Genomic DNA, 18,039 nt, shown 5'->3' on the forward strand with positions numbered 1-18,039 from the left:
TGTCAAAAAAATCAAAAATCGGGAAACAAACTGTTGGACAATGAGTATGACATTATGCCATGGCTTTGTCCACACAATATCTTGAGAATGGAGGACTACATGATCCCTTATCTAAAGGACGTGTTATTGACTAGGCCAGAGTTTGACAGCGGCTTTTGAGAGCTGCGATTTCTATTCGGATTTTGAAGTCATACTTGCAGTTATAGTTATTAGACTTATCCAAGTGGGAGACTGTTGGATTAGGTGTCTAATCCCATAACTATAATTGGTATGTACTTGACTCGATAGTAGCATGGTCCTTTTGGGTTGCCTTCACCATAGCAATTTGATAGGATTAATTATGGAGAAAGAGGTTAATTGTGATTTATTAATATATTATAAGAATAATATATTAATTGGGAAATCACATTATTTAATTAGTTTGATCATAAATTAATTTGGTGATCAAAAGAGACTAATTGAATTAAGGGGATTGATATTGCAATTATCTAATAGTTGCAAGTTGGGCTTGTGGCTCCTTTTGGAAGGGGTGGACAAATTCTATGTGTAGCCCACATAGATTTCGTCCATATGGTAGCTTTTGGAAGGATCTACTGGACTGCTTAAGGCTTAAGCAGTCACATTAGGCTTTTACCTGAAACCCTAGCAGCTCAGCTATATAAGGAAACCATAGGACTCCTAAAATCAGCCACTTGTTCCCAAGAGAATACCCTAGCCGATTTTAGAGCCTCTTCCCTCTCTCTCATATTCTTCCAACTTTCTACTTGGTGTTTGTGACTCACTAGAGGTACAACAATTGAGGAACTAAGCTCTTGAAGGTCAAGATCTACAAGCTACAAGGAAAAGGTATTCATCTAACTTTGTTTTATGTTACAAATCTCGAAAATTGTATGCTAGTTAGGTTTCATGCTTTGGATGATTAGAATTGCATGTATAACTTGAGAAAAACCTAGATCCAAAATATTAGGGTTGCATGTACACCATAGGAATGTTGTAGTGCTCAAAACCCATCACAAATACCATGAATACGAATATTACTATGCTTCAATATTTGTTCGTATTTATAGGCTTATAAATTATTTATGGATTCTTCAATAATTCCAAGAAATACTTCAAGTACTATCAAATAAGGAACAAGCATGTAAGATCAAATTGGAGATAGAATCTGTTTGCTATATATATACTCATAAGGGTAAATAAGCTTAGGTACCCATACCTACCATACTACGTTGTTTTGCAAAAAGTCAAATAGTTTGCAGGTAGAGCTTTGACTTCAAACACTTCTTTTTGTCAAGTTTTCTATCACCATAGATTCTTGCTAAAGTGAAATTACCTAGGGTCCCAAAAATTCTTCAAAACTCGGAGCTTTAGACATAGATATTGAAAGATTTTGGTTTGAAGAATAAATGAGGGTTGGAGCTCTATCTATAGGCAGTCTGCAAGGGAAGCACGCCTCGCTTTGCCAGAAGTGCGTCGTGCCCTGGCATGATGGCTCCTAGTGTTGATGTCATGTGTCACTGTTCCTATGGTCCACCTCGCTTGGTCGATGGAAGAGTTCGACATTGGCTTCTCCATGTGGCACACTTCGATGCCGCAACGTCACCCTCAACATGTATTTTTCGCGATTTTTGAAAAATCATATCTTTCGCATATGCGCTCCATTTTCTACGTTTTTTATATCCACACATAAGAATTTATAAGTCATACAACTTTCCTTTAGACTACATCGGATAATTCTCATCCCATTTTAAATTTACAGTCTATGAAGTTTACATTGTAAAAGACCGTGCAAAATTCACAATTTCTTCATAAAAATTTCGTTATCGACTATCTCTGTATCGACAAATTCTTATTTATGAGATCTTCAACCCTCTTTTACATTGTTTTGGCTAAAAATCAACCGATATTTATTTCGATTTCTTTGTCGCACACTGTTGTATTGTGTTGCATCGAAACTACGAAAAATCATAACTTCCTCATACGAAGTCATATTTAGCCGTTCTTTATATACACACTTTTGTAATTTCGATCACTACGACTTTCATTTAGATTACTTAGGCTAATAAGCAACCTATCTATGATTCATCTCTTATGACACATTTTTGTCGTATAAGGTTGAATGCGTAACTTCGAAAAATCATAACTTCTTCACATAAAGTCAGATTTGAGCGTTCTTTATACTCACATAATCGTAATCGCGACTACTACGACTTTCATCAAGACTATTTATCCTAAATAGTCTTTTATTTTTAAACATTTATTTATCGTAATTCATTAAATTTATAATAATGTTTTATACAGATATTATAAGTCCATAATATTTGTCCATAAAACATGTACACAATATATAAATATCATTTATATAACTTGTATTGCGTACAATGATTCTTATTTATTTACGATTATCCTATTCAATGATTTATTTATTCGATAAAACGAATATTTATAATCTATAATCCTTAAAACATCTAGCTCGAATTCGACAAACTGATCTTAGGTTTTGGTTTTAAGTTTATTTTGAATACAAGATGTTAAATGAATGATTTATGTTATTTAAAAAGTTCAAATTTATTAGAAAAAATGGGGTGTTACATTGTCGGGATATATAGACGTTGAGTGGGCGAAATTTTTAAGTTTGAGAATATCTATTATCGGATATCAAGTTTTCCTTGGAACTTCATTAGTTTCTTGGAAGAGTAAGAAACAATCAACTGTTTCTCGCTCTTCAAGTGAGTAAGAGTATAGAGCTTTAAGTTCTATTACTTGTGAAGCTGTTTGGATTCTAAAAGTTTTGTTTGACTTGGGTGTTAATAGTTTAACTCCAATGAACATTTTTTTGTGATAATGACTTTGCAATTAATCCTGTTTTTCATGAAAAGGAAAAAACATTTTTAGGTCGATTTTCATTTTATTCGTGAAAAAGTTATGAATGGAGTTATTAAAATTGTAACGTTTCGTTCTTCAATCAGAATGCTGATATTCTGACCAAATTTGGTTAGCTTACAACATGAGTTTCTTTAAAAAGGAATTGGTCTAATTGATCTTTTTAGTAAAAATCAAGTTGTTCAGATGTTAAGTTTGAGTTGGCGTGTTGAAATATCTCAATAATTAAAATTGTTCAAACTTAACATAATAATATTTAGGTTTCAGATTGCTTTTGTATATGTGTTTATTTTGTAGGGTTGATATGGTAAGTGTTTAAGTGGTTGTTTTGTAAGGTAAGTTGTTTCAAGAGTATATTTTGTTGTTTGTGAAATCTTGTGGACTACGAAGCAATAAACATCAAATTAGCTGTTTTGGGCATGCAAATCTTTTGTTAAATGGGTCGAATTGGTGACCTGGATGCTTAAGGAGTGCAGATGTGCAGTGTAGCTCATTCGAGTCATTTTCCTCTTTCACACACTTTGTATCTTCTCTCGTTTTCTCCCTGTTGAGGGTTTTCCTTTTCTAGGGTTTCTTCATATTGTTCATATGTTCCTAGTTTCTTAGTGATTTGTATTGAGAGTAGGGTAGGTGTTTTGTAATGAGGTTAGAGCTATAATTGTCATGTATAGTGAATTGGTCTCTCATTATTAAGGAAATTGTTGAAGTTGTAAATTCTATGTTTAGTGTTTATCAATTTCTTTACAATATTCAACTATGAATATTCAAACAAAACATGTTTGACAAAACTAATTGTTAGTTGGAAGTTGAAAGTTAAAAACTACTATGTTTTTGAAAACTACAACTTCTATTTTTATGAGAATGTTTGAAAGACAAACCGAAAACTTTTAAAAATATAAAATTATATAAACTTTTTATTCAATAATTATTTTTATAATTCCTTTTTTTCTACCTAGAAACTCAACCCAATGCATCATCATTTAAGCAATCTACATTTTCCTAAAACAATCGGTACAAAAATGGTATGACGAATTTGGAGTGCTGTTATTTGTGCCTTATAGGGATGAAAGTCAATTACTGACACAATCATTACCTAGAATGAACCGGTTTCTTAAATAAACCTTCCAAAACAATTAAATGAACATCTACCATCACTTCAATCTAATCCAACTTTTTAATTATTATCATCGCTCTTTATTTTAAGACAAAACTTCAAAAATGGTCCCCGTGGTTTCCGAAAATATCAAGTTTAGTCCCTAAGTTCAAAAAACTTCACAAATGGTCCTTGTGGTTTCAAAACTTTTAACAAATGGTCCTTTTTCGCTAACTCCGTTAGCTTTTGGCCGTTAAGTGAAGGACATTTCTGTCATTTCACTACCACATGAACCATTTATGAAGTTTTTGCCTTATTTAAAAAAAAGAAAAAAATATATAATTATTTAATATTAAAGGGTCCCCCTCTCTCTCTCTCTCTCTCTCTCTCTCTCTCTCTCTTGTACGTCTTCTTCCTAAACAGAGCAAGATTCAAATTCCAAATCAAATTTCCACAAGCTTGATTTCATCTGGGTTTTGAATATCGTTATCAATCAAACCTCAAATTCCAAATCAGATAAGGATTCAAAGCTCCGTTTTGTGTTTTAATTGAATCGAAATCTCTCTATTCTTTTCCCTGCTCTAGTAGAGCCTAATCTGCATCTTTATCGGACAAAGAAGACTCCCGTTATTCCAATTCGAGCTCCAGCTTTTCCGTTTCACCCTTTTCCCTTTCTCTTCTTCCACGAACAATCACCACCACCATTTATATGTTATCTCCGACCAACAGCTACCCTCCCCTGCCCCCATCTGATATGTCTTCTCCGACAAGTTCAAAGAAATCAGTCCAAAACAATTTCAAAATCAAACATGTTGCAACCTCTCAGTAACCCATGTGAGAATACAATCGTCGGAAATCATTGTTTTTCTCTTGCCCAACCCACCTGCTTGACCCTCAACATCACCCAATATATCTTGCCATCATCAATTGTACCTCGCTATCACCCAAACCAGGTAACATCCCCGACGAACACCAACAGCACCATCACCTCTTCTTTATTAGTCCTAATTTTCTTCTATCATTCTGAACAACCCGACCATGTTTATAGGAACACAATGTTATAGAAAAACAATGCATAAACCCATTACAATACTTATAGAAACAATAAACCCTAGAAATTAGATAAGCATAAGCAAACGAAAAACCCGATTTCTAATTCTGCAATCAATTATATCACTTAAACATTATAAAGTTTCTTCTTCTTTCCTCTTTTCTAATCGGGTAAAAGACCCTTTTCAGTTGGTGGATTCGGATTAGGGAAGAAACATGTTACATAAAACGAGTATGAGGCTTCAGTAGCGCTGACGCTAGCTGAGCTGATGCAAAGACAACCAGACAAAGAGTTCTGACTATCAAGCTTACCGAATTTCCAACTCAAGTATGTGGTAGTTTGATTGAGAACCAATTTTACAATCAGAAGGAGAAGTCTTTGTATGTTTGCAGATTTCTGAGTAGATTCCAGGGGAATAAGCGATTTATTGGTGATAGATTTAGGTTTGGGTTTGTTGATTGTTGATTTGTGTTCTCTTAGGGTTGAGAATCGGGAATGAGGTTGCGATTTCAAGGAAGGAAGACCGATCAGGAGAGAGAGAGAGAGAGAGAGAGAGAGAGAGAGAGAAGGGTGGGACCCTTTAATATTAAATGATTATATATATATATATATATATATATATATATATATATATATATATATATATATATATATATATATTAAAATAAGGCAAAAACTTCTTAAATGGTCCATGTGGTAGTGAAATGACAGAAATGCCCTTCACTTAACGGCCAAAAGCTAACGAAGTTAGAGAAAATGATCATTTGTTAAAAGTTTTGAAACCACAGGGACCATCTGTGAGGTTTTTTGAACTTAGGGACTAAACTTGATATTTTCAGAAACCACATGGACCATTTTTGAAGTTTTGTCTTATTTTAATAAAGTTAATATATAATACTTATAAAACTATTTTAATTATTTAAAATCAATTATCTAAATTACATAAAATCATATTATTATTTATTATTGTTTTAATTTATTTAACATTATTTTTCCAATTTATAATTTTTTAAATTTTTTACGTTGCGATCAAATATATTTCATTTAATATATTTTTTTTACGTTTAGTACGTTAACATTATATAACATTATTTTTTTTGACATTTTGATTTGATACACAAACTAGATTATGACCCGTGTTAAACGCGGGGAACGTATAAATAAAATATAAATGTATATAGATATTGCAGAATAATTAAAAAAATCAGTGTTATTAGTATTATTGAAATGTATAGAAAATATACTGAAATCATAAATATATATATATAGTCGTTGAAGGACCTCTTTGTAGACAATATTTTTTTTATTAAGTGAACGACCTTCCTCGTCACAAAGTAACTTCAAACTTTTTTTTTACTTATGACACGGGAAACAACTACATAACTGACCATGCGCGAAAACGGGTGTACGCAAGTATAATCTAACACTTGAAAATGTATTTTCAAAATACATTATTATTTTATGGTTATATTGCGAAATATAATTGTTTATTTCAAAAAGTAGCAACTTATTTATGTTCATTCGAAACGAACCACATACCCCCCCCCCCCCTCACACACACACACACACACTATTAAATATAAAGAAACTTTAACCAAAAAATATAAAAACAATTATGTTTTTTTGATTTAGATATTGTCTGTGATTCGTTGAAAATGTCAAAATACATAATTGGCACACAACTTACTTAAACAACTCAAACACATGAGAATGTCTTTTTTTTATGATAATGATAAAATAATGGAAAAAAAATGCTTACTTCAAGACATTTGCAGACATTTGAGTAAGGTATATGGTCTTAACTGCTGAGTATTCATATCTTTTACATATAGCTATTAAATGGTTATTCAAGATGAATTAGAAGTTAGTTGTTATTTCTTGCCGATTTAGAAGTATGTTTCGACCATTTTTGCATCAGATAAAAAAACATATATGTTTTTTTAGTATTACTACAATCCTACTATCATATGAAATTATTTTTTTCGCACCAGACCAAAGTCGGTGTTTTTTTGCATTATTATCATCCTGTATTATACATTCTTGATAGTTTTGAAAAGTTTGTTGCAATTTCTCATTTCTTCTTGAAAGTTCGTTGTTATTTCTTGTTGCTTCTAGAAATAAGTTTTAGACAAATTTTTTGTATCAAACCAAATTTGAAGGTTATTTTCGCATTATTACCATCGTTGTTCCATTTCATTTTTATTATTTGAATATAGTTTTTGTAGGTCAAAACCGATATGAATACAAAAATATTGACTATATATTAACCGACTCTCTATAATGTATAATTAAAAATTAAGATAATGTAATCATAATTTATTGATGTTAGTTCAAATGTAATTTATTTGTGGAAGATGTTAGTTTTTGGTTATTTATTTAGGAAGCATAATATGTATTCTGCATTACAAGTGTTTACTTTTTGAATTTAGTATTTGTTACTTTAGAATTTTATTTTGGCTTGACATAACCATGATCATCCCATATTTAATAATTTGCTCTTTCTTGCACCTTTAATACCTACCGACTTACATTCATTAAATCAAGATTTAACATTTTTTAAAAAACAAATATAGACAAAAAAAAAACCTTTTAAACTCAATGGATACGCTAAAAAACATGAGACTTGCCTTTTGTGAGATCAATAATACCAAATTTGACCACTTTCTGCAAAATAATTTAAGTACCGAAGAAAACCAGATTGCCAAAATATATAATATCATTATTTAAGTCATAATCTGTTATATGCCAAACAATTGAAAATTTTTGTCAAAACTCGGTTACATGCCATCAAAGTTGAAAAAATATCCTTTATAGTTAGATGAGGGTATTAATTTAAAAAATCGTATTTCACTTTTTGTTGGATGTATTTTTTGATGATAGGAACAATTATCAGGTCAAACATAATCCGTAAAAACCATCCTAGCCAAATAATAGATCGTTTAATCAACAAAATAGAATACCACAGTCGTAGATGGTAATACAGTTAGAACATCTTTTTTTAAAACATCAAGAAATAGACAGTTTATTAGAATCCTACCACATTGATAAAAGTCAGAGATAGAAAAATCTGAGGACAAGACAAAAGAAAAACATGTAACACTAAAAAGTTGCAAAAAACAAAAACACATGATGCTAAAAATCTAGAACTTGTGTCAGATTCTTTGAAACAAAAACAAAAATTTATACCAGGTTGTGAGGTGAGCGTAGAGAACTTGTGTCAGATTCTTTGAAACATTTCGTCAAACATCTAAGATGCATGTTCGAATAACCTATCTTTTGAATATAACATGACAAAAAAATCCAATGTCACAGGAAAGTGTAGAGAATGAACTAAATTAAGATGTATTTAGATTATGTAAATTATTTTGAACAATGTCCCTTCAAAAATATACTTATTATTGTTTCATACCTACATACAAAGTTTAATAAAAAAATGTTAATTGTAATTATAAAATTTTGATTCTACCATATAAATACGACCATATAGAAAATTTAAGAATCAAATAAAAATTTTGTCTATAATACCGTAAATCTGATATTCAAGGAAATAAGATCATTCCTAATTTAGATTCTAATTTCTTAGCCTACTTTTGATGTGGTTCATGTATTAATATTTAGAGAAACCGGTAGACAAGAATGTTGATATTAAGTGTTGTATATTTGTTGTTACTGGTAAAAAAACTAAGTTTTATTTTAAAGTTAATTTTTTTCATGGTAAGTATGTTGCTATAATTTGTAAAAAAAATCACATAGCTATTGCAGTTTGTAGTGGTTGTTAAGGATCGAATCCAAGTTAATAGGTTAAACATTTAATATGAAAAGTAATACATTGTTGTTTTGTTTAACTTAATCTAGACTGAATGATGTAATATGTTAAGCCAAAAAAACCTTATGTAATGTTTTATGAGATTTGAAAAATAGAAACATAATTTTGTTAGTCATAGAAAGCAATTTTTGAATGGTTGTATCTATTGTACAGAAATATATAATATTTGAATAATTATAATTTAACCTTTTCTAGATTAAACAGTTTATAAAATCCATCCCCTTAATAGTGAATAAAAAGAGAAATTAAAAGAGACATCTAAAACATGAAAAAATCACAACAGGTTACTATTAAAAATGGTATAACAATGTACTTTAAAAGTACATTCCTAAAAATGGTATAATATGAAGTTATTATATTCAACAATAAGGTTATAAATAGTAACCAAGCAGAGATAATCAAACAAACATAAATAGTAGCAGCAACCGATTGATCCATTTTTAAATTAAATTACCGATTTACCCTTTTGATGAACATTGTCCATACTAAATTTTTTATTTAGCCTTCGGATAAAAAATGGAAGTATCATGTAAAAAAATCATTTTAGTACATGTGTTATCTCAATATCTATTGTTGAATTGCTTTTCCAGCCCAATGTTTTTCTAGATTCCTAAGTCGAATTACCCTTTTTCCCTTATATTTTCTTACTTAAAGGTTTCATGTATCTAATTTGCAATTAAATTAAAATAAATCACATAAATTTAGGAGTTTATTGATACATTCAAAAGGTAAATTCGAATCTTCCTTCTTTATTCTATCCCAAATAAAATTACCTTTCTGCCCCTAAACCTTAAAATCATACTTAACATTTAAAAAAATCCATCCAACAATATCAATAACCTTTAGTTATGATTTCAATTTAAAGTTAGAAATGTTGTAATTAAACCATCATATTAGGATATTAATTTACATTCAAACACTAAAAAATATATATTTTTATTCCTATTATACCCTTATCCTCCATTTTTCATTCGGTATTACCATATATTTATCTTAACAACAGATTATTTGAGTTCTATATCAAGATTACAATCCCTGTAATTCAGCCAACAATTTAAGATATTTTATACAATCAAAAATAGTAACCAGGTTGAGATAATCAAACAAACAGAAATAGTAGCAACTCATGATTTGATCAATGTTTAAATTAAATTACTGATTTACCATTCTGATGAACATTGTATGTACAAAAATAATGATTTACCCTTTGGATAAAAAACGGAAGTATCATGCTAAACAAATACATAAAATTTTTTATTACAATGAACAAGAAAACGGGTAGGGTGCATTTGTCATTCCATCAAAGTATTTTACTATATTGTGTTTTAACTGTTTTCCATCAAAGTACATTATTATTTTTTATAGATTAAAGATATGTAATATATTTTTCTATTTATTTGAAAAGTATCAGAAAAGTAGCTAACCGATTTCATGTAATTTGTGACAAAGAAAATCGAAATATATGAATACATATATTTGATACATGAACAAAAAAATAATCAAAAAAAAATATAAAAAAGCGAAAGAAGGTACTGACCTTCTAGCCATGTTTTGAAAACCGGACCGGACCGGCCGGTTCGACCGGTTCAACCGGGAACCGGTCCCGGATCCGGTTCTTAAAGGCCAAAAAACCGGTAATCGTTTGAACCGGTGAAAACCGGTAAAAACCGGTCCGATTGAACCGGTAAAACCGGAAATTTTAAAAAATATTTATTTTTTTCATTTTTTGTATTTTTTATATAATTAAATATAATTATGACATCATCCGGTTTTTCCGGTTTTTGAGACCGGTCCGACCGGTTGGACCACCTGAACCATCGAACCAGTAAGACGACCGGTTCGGTCTCCGGTCCGGTTTTCAAAACCTTGCCTTCTAGTGTATAACAACGAATGTTTGAAGCAGAGAATGACAATGAAAGTTGTAAGCAATAAGAATGATGTTGTAGGAGAAGGCTTGAAGAAAAGCAACGATTGAAAATAAGTGTGAGCCGCAGATTCAGAGATGAATCGTATATGTATGTGTTAATGTGAATCTGATTTTTTGGTATTAATGGTTTCATAATAAAAATGGTTTTTATATTAATGGTTTACTAATATAAACGGATTTATATTAATGGTTGATATTTAATTGAAATTGTTTTTAGTAATATACTTTTAAAGTTGACCATTTTAAAACCTTGATAACCGAAAATTCAAGATTTAAAATTTAGGAATCTTTTATTAGAATTAAATACATTCAATTTCAATGGATTTAAGTTAATTTTGTGGAAAGCTCTTATTGGAATTAAATACATTCCATTTGGGGAGGATGACGTCGACAATTTGATGTAAGGGTGGAAAACATATGATTGAAATACAATCAAGGCCCAGATTGTTTAAGATGATGTCATAAGATTTTTTGTTTTATTATATACTAAAGATAATAAAATTATTAATATGCTCATTTAATGACTTTTTAAAAAAAGAAAAAACTAAACGGATTTGAATTTTGAAGCGAAAAACACAAGTAATTATCAATCATACGATATCAATTATTTAATGTTTTTTTTGACATTTTGTTCGTTTACATTATTTTTTTTATACGTTTGCGTTCGTTTATTAATATGATTCTAAAAGATTATATTTTGTTCGTTTACATTATTTAACTTTATAATTTAAACATAAAAATTTAATACATTTCAAAAATCCAAACATGTATTAATTAATGTTTTAATCTTGTATAGAAATACATATAAGATTCTATATAGGTTAATCCAGAATCGATTTTTAAAATCCCGGATATATTCTTTTTGCTAAAACATTATGGTTAACAACTTCTTTTTATCAAATGATTTCTAGCCCAGCGGTATCAGATTATGTTTTCCCTCTTTGAGGTCGAGAGTTCAAGTCTCGTCGTGGATATAAGTGAAATTTAGATATTAATTTAGGAGTAGATTATACATTTATATTTGTCGGTTTAAAAAGAAAAAAAAAATAAACCATTTTGAAAATTAATTAAAATAAAAATATGGACCAAATGGTAGAGCGATTAAAAAGAAATATTCCTTTATATTCTTTTTGCTAAAGAATATATATATATATATATATATATATATATATATATATATATATATATAATATTTTTTGCAACTATTAGGCCCTGTTTGTTTATCTCTTAATTGAAAAATTAAGACGGAACCTCTTAAAAATTCATATATAGCTTGTTTGATAGACTCTTATTTTTTGCCTTTTAATCTTTTATAAGCCTTTTAATATTTCAGATTGGAAGAGAGTCCGAAAAAAAATAAGTTATGCTTGTTCCTTTTTTACCCATTGCTCTGCTTTTTCCTCCCATCGTTTCCAACAAAACGTCGACATCATCTTTTTGCCTATTTTCCCTACTATGCTTCCATTCTAGTCCTCTGTGAGTCCATCGGTGAAACATCTTGTATGAGACCCACCTCCAACATTCACCCTCCTCCATAACTAGCGACAACTCTGCAGTAAACCCCAACTATTTCCTTCTTTTCGTTCTACTTCACTCGACACAACCTACCTTCTCTCTTCCACTGTTGGCCGGACTTGCAACCCTCTACTATCGTCGACGCCCCGCTCCGCCATTGCTTCCGCCCGCCCCGTCGCCAACGACACACTTCACTTCCATGAAATCTCATAGAGACCTAAAAATCGTGAAAAGTTAGTCTTGCCCTGAATCGAGTTCCAACATCTCCTTGTAAATCGGTTTCATCTACGACTCCTTCAAATTTACAACATAACAATCTCTTAAAATTTGATCTATATCATTGTTTGTTTGATTATATTGTGAAATTGGCTCTCAGATTTATTTATTATAACTATTGTTGTGATCATTATTGGTGATGTGATTTATGAGTTTTGAAATGTATGATGCACAGGAAAAACACTCTTGAACCTACTACTTTGCAATTATCTCAATTACAATTTGTATGACCAAGCAGAGAAGATGAGATCACAAGCACCACCACATTTGAAGCTCATTCAAATCAACAACCCATTAAAGTAACAAAATATTATGTACCTAACAAGTCAATGATTTTGAAGTTTTGCTAAACAAACCATTTTCAATTGCTTACCATGTGTATATTGAATTGCCTCAACAAGGTGTTTTAATTGCCAAAGTATTGCAAAACTGCAAGTTTTGGTTAAGTTTTTACTGTTTATTGAATCATTAGTTCATGTGATTTTTAGCCGTTATTTGACTAGTGTTTGAAAGAAGAATTTAGAAGAATTTATGTTTAATTTAGTTGTATTGTATGATGTTTAGGTTTTCATGGATTGAAAGAAGTTAATTTGGAAGAATTTATCAATTATACATTTATCATTTAGCACTACACATAACCACAGAAGGGTAAAATGATTATTTTTATCATTTAGATTACGATTCATAGGTTCCAACCAAACATGATATTAAAAATTTAGACCTTTTAAAAATTAAGATCTTAAAAATTCAGATCCTGCCAAACAACCCCTTAAACTACAATGCTTTTAAACAACGAGACTAGAGCCCTGTGGTGGTTTTGGTTTTGAATTTTTTGGCCAATCGCCGACTCTAATAAAATCAAAATTATGTTCGGTTTAATTGGTCAAAAAGAACACCAAATTTAATGTGGCGGTACATTTGTTATCACGTCATGACATGAGTTTTTTGCAAGTAGCATTTTTTATTTTGTTTTTTCACCGGTAATTAAAAAATTGAGTTTTTTCATGGGACAATTTTTTTTTTGTTTTTTTTACCTTACATTAACATCATGTCTTACATCATTTATAATAATGATGATAATAGTATCGGGTTTGATATGACGGGTTGGAAACATCAATCCAAACACAACTCGTCTAATTCGTTTAATTATATGGGTTCACAGGTTATATTCGGGTTCATGAGTTAACAAGTTGGTACGCTAAAACATTATTTATATATTTTAATCTCTTTGTTTACATTTATAATATTTTTTATTTAATTGTTCTACGTTTAAAATTATAAAATATTATTTATAGTTACAGATAATAAACTTTAGGGGTGGAACTGTAAATAAATAATAAACTAAAGGGGAGATTATAAATTATAAATATATAATACAATTCGTTCTTTAAATGAATTTAAAAATAATATCTAATCGTGAATGACTAGTACGATTTTGATTGGCTGTCCAATTATTTTACAAGTAGCGTAGTGGTAGGTAATACTTACAAGTGGCCCATTTAGATCAACCAATCGATTAGTCCGACGTGTTTCAATCTCCCACTTTTAAAATTTTAATCTTTTTTCTGTGCCTTCTTATCTTCATATTTCCTTTTTTCCCAAAGGATATTCAAGATACCCAACAATGGCGACTTCACTCTCACCTTCTCTTCTTCTCCTTTGTTTCTTGTTTTTCTCTGTTGTATCTGTGACTGTCTCCACTAAGACGCGATCAATCGATCAAACAAAGACTTATATCATCCACGCTTCAAAATCTGAGAAACCTACCACGTTTTCCACTCATCATCGGTGGTACTCCTCTATCGTCGGATCTGTTTCGACGTCTCATCAACCGTCTGACATCCTTTATACCTACGAACGCTCTGTGAATGGATTCTCTGTTAGGTTGACTCGAGCTCAGGCTGCCAAGCTCCGTCGTCTCCCGGGGATACTCTCTGTGATCCCTGATCGCCGGAGAACGCTTCATACCACGCATACACCTAGCTTCCTTGGTTTGGCGGATACTTTTGGTATCTGGCCAAACTCGGAATATGGTGATGATGTTATTGTTGGAGTGCTTGACACCGGGATATGGCCTGAACGAGAGAGTTTTTCAGACGAAGGACTACCACCGGTTCCGTCTACTTGGAAAGGTAGTTGTGAAACCACGTCGGATTTTCCTGCGACGGCATGTAATCGGAAAATTATTGGGGCTAAGGCTTATTATAGAGGTTATACAGCAAGTCTTGGAAGCCGGTTGAATGAAACCGGTGGTACTCTTTCTCCTAGGGATACGGAAGGTCATGGAACTCATACGGCTTCTACGGCTGCCGGAGCGATTGTGAAGGGTGCCGGATTTTTTGAGTTTGCAAGAGGTGAAGCCAGAGGTATGGCTACTAAGGCTAGGATTGCTGTTTATAAGATCTGTTGGAGCGAAGGCTGCTATGATTCCGATATACTTGCCGCCATGGATCAAGCTATCGATGATGGTGTAAACATCATCTCTTTATCGGTAGGATCTTCTGGTTATGCTCCTCAGTACTACCGAGATTCCATTGCTATCGGATCTTTTGGAGCGATGCAACACGGTATTCTCCTTTCCGCTTCCGCAGGAAATTCCGGTCCTGATCCTTATACTGCAACTAACATCGCTCCTTGGATTCTTACGGTCGGAGCTTCTACAATCGACAGAGAATTTCCGGCAGACGTTGTTCTAGGCGATGGGAGGGTTTACGGTGGCGTATCTCTTTACTCAGGTGCAGGACTTGACGACACTCAGTATCCTCTAGTTTACGCAGGGGACTGTGGTAGCAGATACTGTTACTCCGGACAACTAAACTCCACACTAGTCGCCGGCAAAATCGTGATATGCGATCGTGGAGGCAACGCTAGGGTTGAAAAGGGAAGTGCCGTGAAAATAGCCGGAGGCGTCGGAATGATACATACAAACTTAGACGAGAACGGCGAAGAGCTTCTCGCCGATGCGCATCTCCTACCTGCAACTATGGTTGGTGCTGCAGGTGGAGATAAGATAAAAGAATATTTAAAATCCGATCCGTCACCAACGGCGACGATTGTCTTCAAAGGAACAATCATCGGAACATCACCATCAGCACCGCGTGTGGCTTCATTCTCAAGCCGTGGGCCGAACTACCGCACGGCGGAGATCATCAAACCTGACGTGATTGCTCCCGGCGTTAACATTCTAGCCGCTTGGACCGGGTACACCAGCCCGACCGATTTGGATATCGACTCTAGACGGGTTGAATTCAATATTATATCAGGTACATCGATGTCATGTCCTCATGTGAGTGGCCTAGCCGCTTTGCTCCGTAGGGCCCACTCGACGTGGACACCAGCTGCTATAAAATCTGCACTCATGACCACCGCGTATTATATAGACGACACCGGAAAGAATATTACCGATCTTGCCACCGGCGAACAATCCTCACCGTTCGTTCACGGATCAGGACACGTGGATCCAAACAGAGCCCTTAATCCAGGTTTGGTATACGACGCTGGTGTCGATGATTACTTGTCCTTCCTTTGCGCCATTGGATACGACTCCAAGCAAATAGCTACTTTTACAAAAGATCCAGTGGATTGCAGTGCCGGAAAGTTCAGTAATCCCGGCGATCTAAACTACCCATCTTTTTCTGTTGTGTTTGATTCCAAAACCGGCGGAGTTATGAAGTACAAGAGGGTTGTGAAGAACGTAGGGAGTGAGGTGGATGCGGTTTATAAGGTGAAAGTGAGTGCTCCGCAGGGGGTGGAGGTGGTTGTGTCACCGGCGAAGCTTGAGTTTAGTGAAGAGAAGAAAGAAGTGGAATATGAGATCAGTTTCAGCGCCGGCGGTGGTGGAAGTGCGGCGTTTGGGGCCATTGAATGGAGCGATGGAGTGCACAATGTAAGAAGCCCGATTGCCATCCAATGGAAGAAGAGTTATGGGCAAATGAGCATGTAAATTTGAATTTGGCATTCTTTTTCAAATGCTGAATTGATCATGGAGGTTTCGGACATGGTTTCTGAAATCCTTTTGGGAAAACAAGAGAGACGGATTGTTGGGGTTTAAAGTTGGGTTAGTTGGTAAGTTGTTGGCATCATAAGCACTTCTGGGCTTTCTGATGGTAATTTCTATTTCCTTTTTTAACATTTAAGTTGGGTTTTAATTATACTAATAATAATGTAACAATTGCTCTCTTGTTGTAAAAATAGCGAAACAAGTTCAAGAAAAATGTTTTCAATGATGTTATTCCATTTAAGGTTGCTTCTATATTGTTAGAGAAAACATTCTCGTTAACCAAATATAGACAATGCATTTTACAAAACGATGGGCACGCTTCTCTCTCTATGTTGGGCTTTGGCCCAATTCTAGTGATGGGGCACGTTACGTAACGCTTCAATATCCTTTATCAGTTTTGTAGTTCATGGTTGGAGTTTTAACCTTGGGTTTCATTTTAACTCCCTCTTAAGATTCTTTGATGCTATGAACAAATAGCTTAGCAAAAATAAATATAATTATCAAGATAGAGTTTTTCAAGAGTGTGGACTGATGCGTTTGGATCCATTCATAATCTTCGCAGGAACGCCCTTTTTAAAAAGGAGTGGACCGATGCACTTCTGATGCCTTATTTAAACAATCATCTTAATTGGCCAAATCTTTATATGCATCATTGATTTTTAATACATATTTAAATACATGATAGCGATAGACAAAGGCAAATTTATATATAAATACATATAGAGTTTCAAAGAAAGTTCCAAACTTAAACATGTACATATCAAACCGAAAAATGTGGTGTTTTCTAATGACTTCATTCAAAGATGCAGTGAAAATAAGTTCCAAACTTATTTGTGTAAAGTCATTGAGGATTTATTATTGATCTAATTGTATTTTTTATTTGATTGGTTCCTTTTCATTTAGATGTTTTTCTATTTCAAATTTTAATGCTACATTTTTTTTATTTACAACTAGTAGGTTTCCCCCGGAAGGTGTTGAGTTCTGTTTGTTTTTTTGTGGTCTATTGATCAGACGTAATCACTGTAAAATGCAAACATCCAAGTAGCTACATATATAAGCAACAATGGCTTTGTAGTTTTATTTGAATCCTGTTACATTAAAAAATAAGAAATTGCAAACATGTTTCCGTGTGTGTAGTGGGTGGGTGTCTGTTTCCAATGAAGGGTAAGCTAACAAAAACATAAATATATTATGTACAACCACTGTAACAAAAACAAACATTGACAAAAACATAAAATACAGTCATTGGTTACCTTTCAAATCAGGATCAACTGTGATGGTAGCGGATTCAAATTGTGGCACCTTATACAAAGCAAAACAAAAGTCAGTCCATGGTTAAAATGAACTTCAATAAAACTCAAAAGAAAGGTAAAAAAAATAATGAATCAGAATCAAGTGTGATTAAAGTTTGAAAATGTCACTTTAAAGGTTAAAAATTGACCGCGTTAGTGGTTAATTAACAAATTAT

At 32.6% G+C, this 18,039-nt stretch overlaps 1 protein-coding gene across 1 annotated transcript; it reads left to right on the forward strand.

Annotated features, from left to right (window-relative positions):
* The first annotated feature begins 14,142 nt into the window (after positions 1-14,142).
* LOC145054513 (Subtilase family protein) lies at positions 14,143-16,807 on the forward strand. The gene has a single exon (XM_079002729.1). The coding sequence runs from the start codon at positions 14,196-14,198 to the stop codon at positions 16,512-16,514; it is 2,319 nt and encodes a 772-aa protein (XP_078858855.1). The 5' UTR covers positions 14,143-14,195; the 3' UTR covers positions 16,515-16,807.
* Positions 16,808-18,039: the final 1,232 nt, after the last annotated feature.

This window comes from Lactuca serriola, chromosome 5 (assembly GCF_051521515.1).
Source record: "Lactuca serriola cultivar US96UC23 chromosome 5, Lser_US96UC23_V15, whole genome shotgun sequence".
In the NCBI taxonomy this organism is placed as follows: Eukaryota; Viridiplantae; Streptophyta; class Magnoliopsida; order Asterales; family Asteraceae; genus Lactuca; species Lactuca serriola.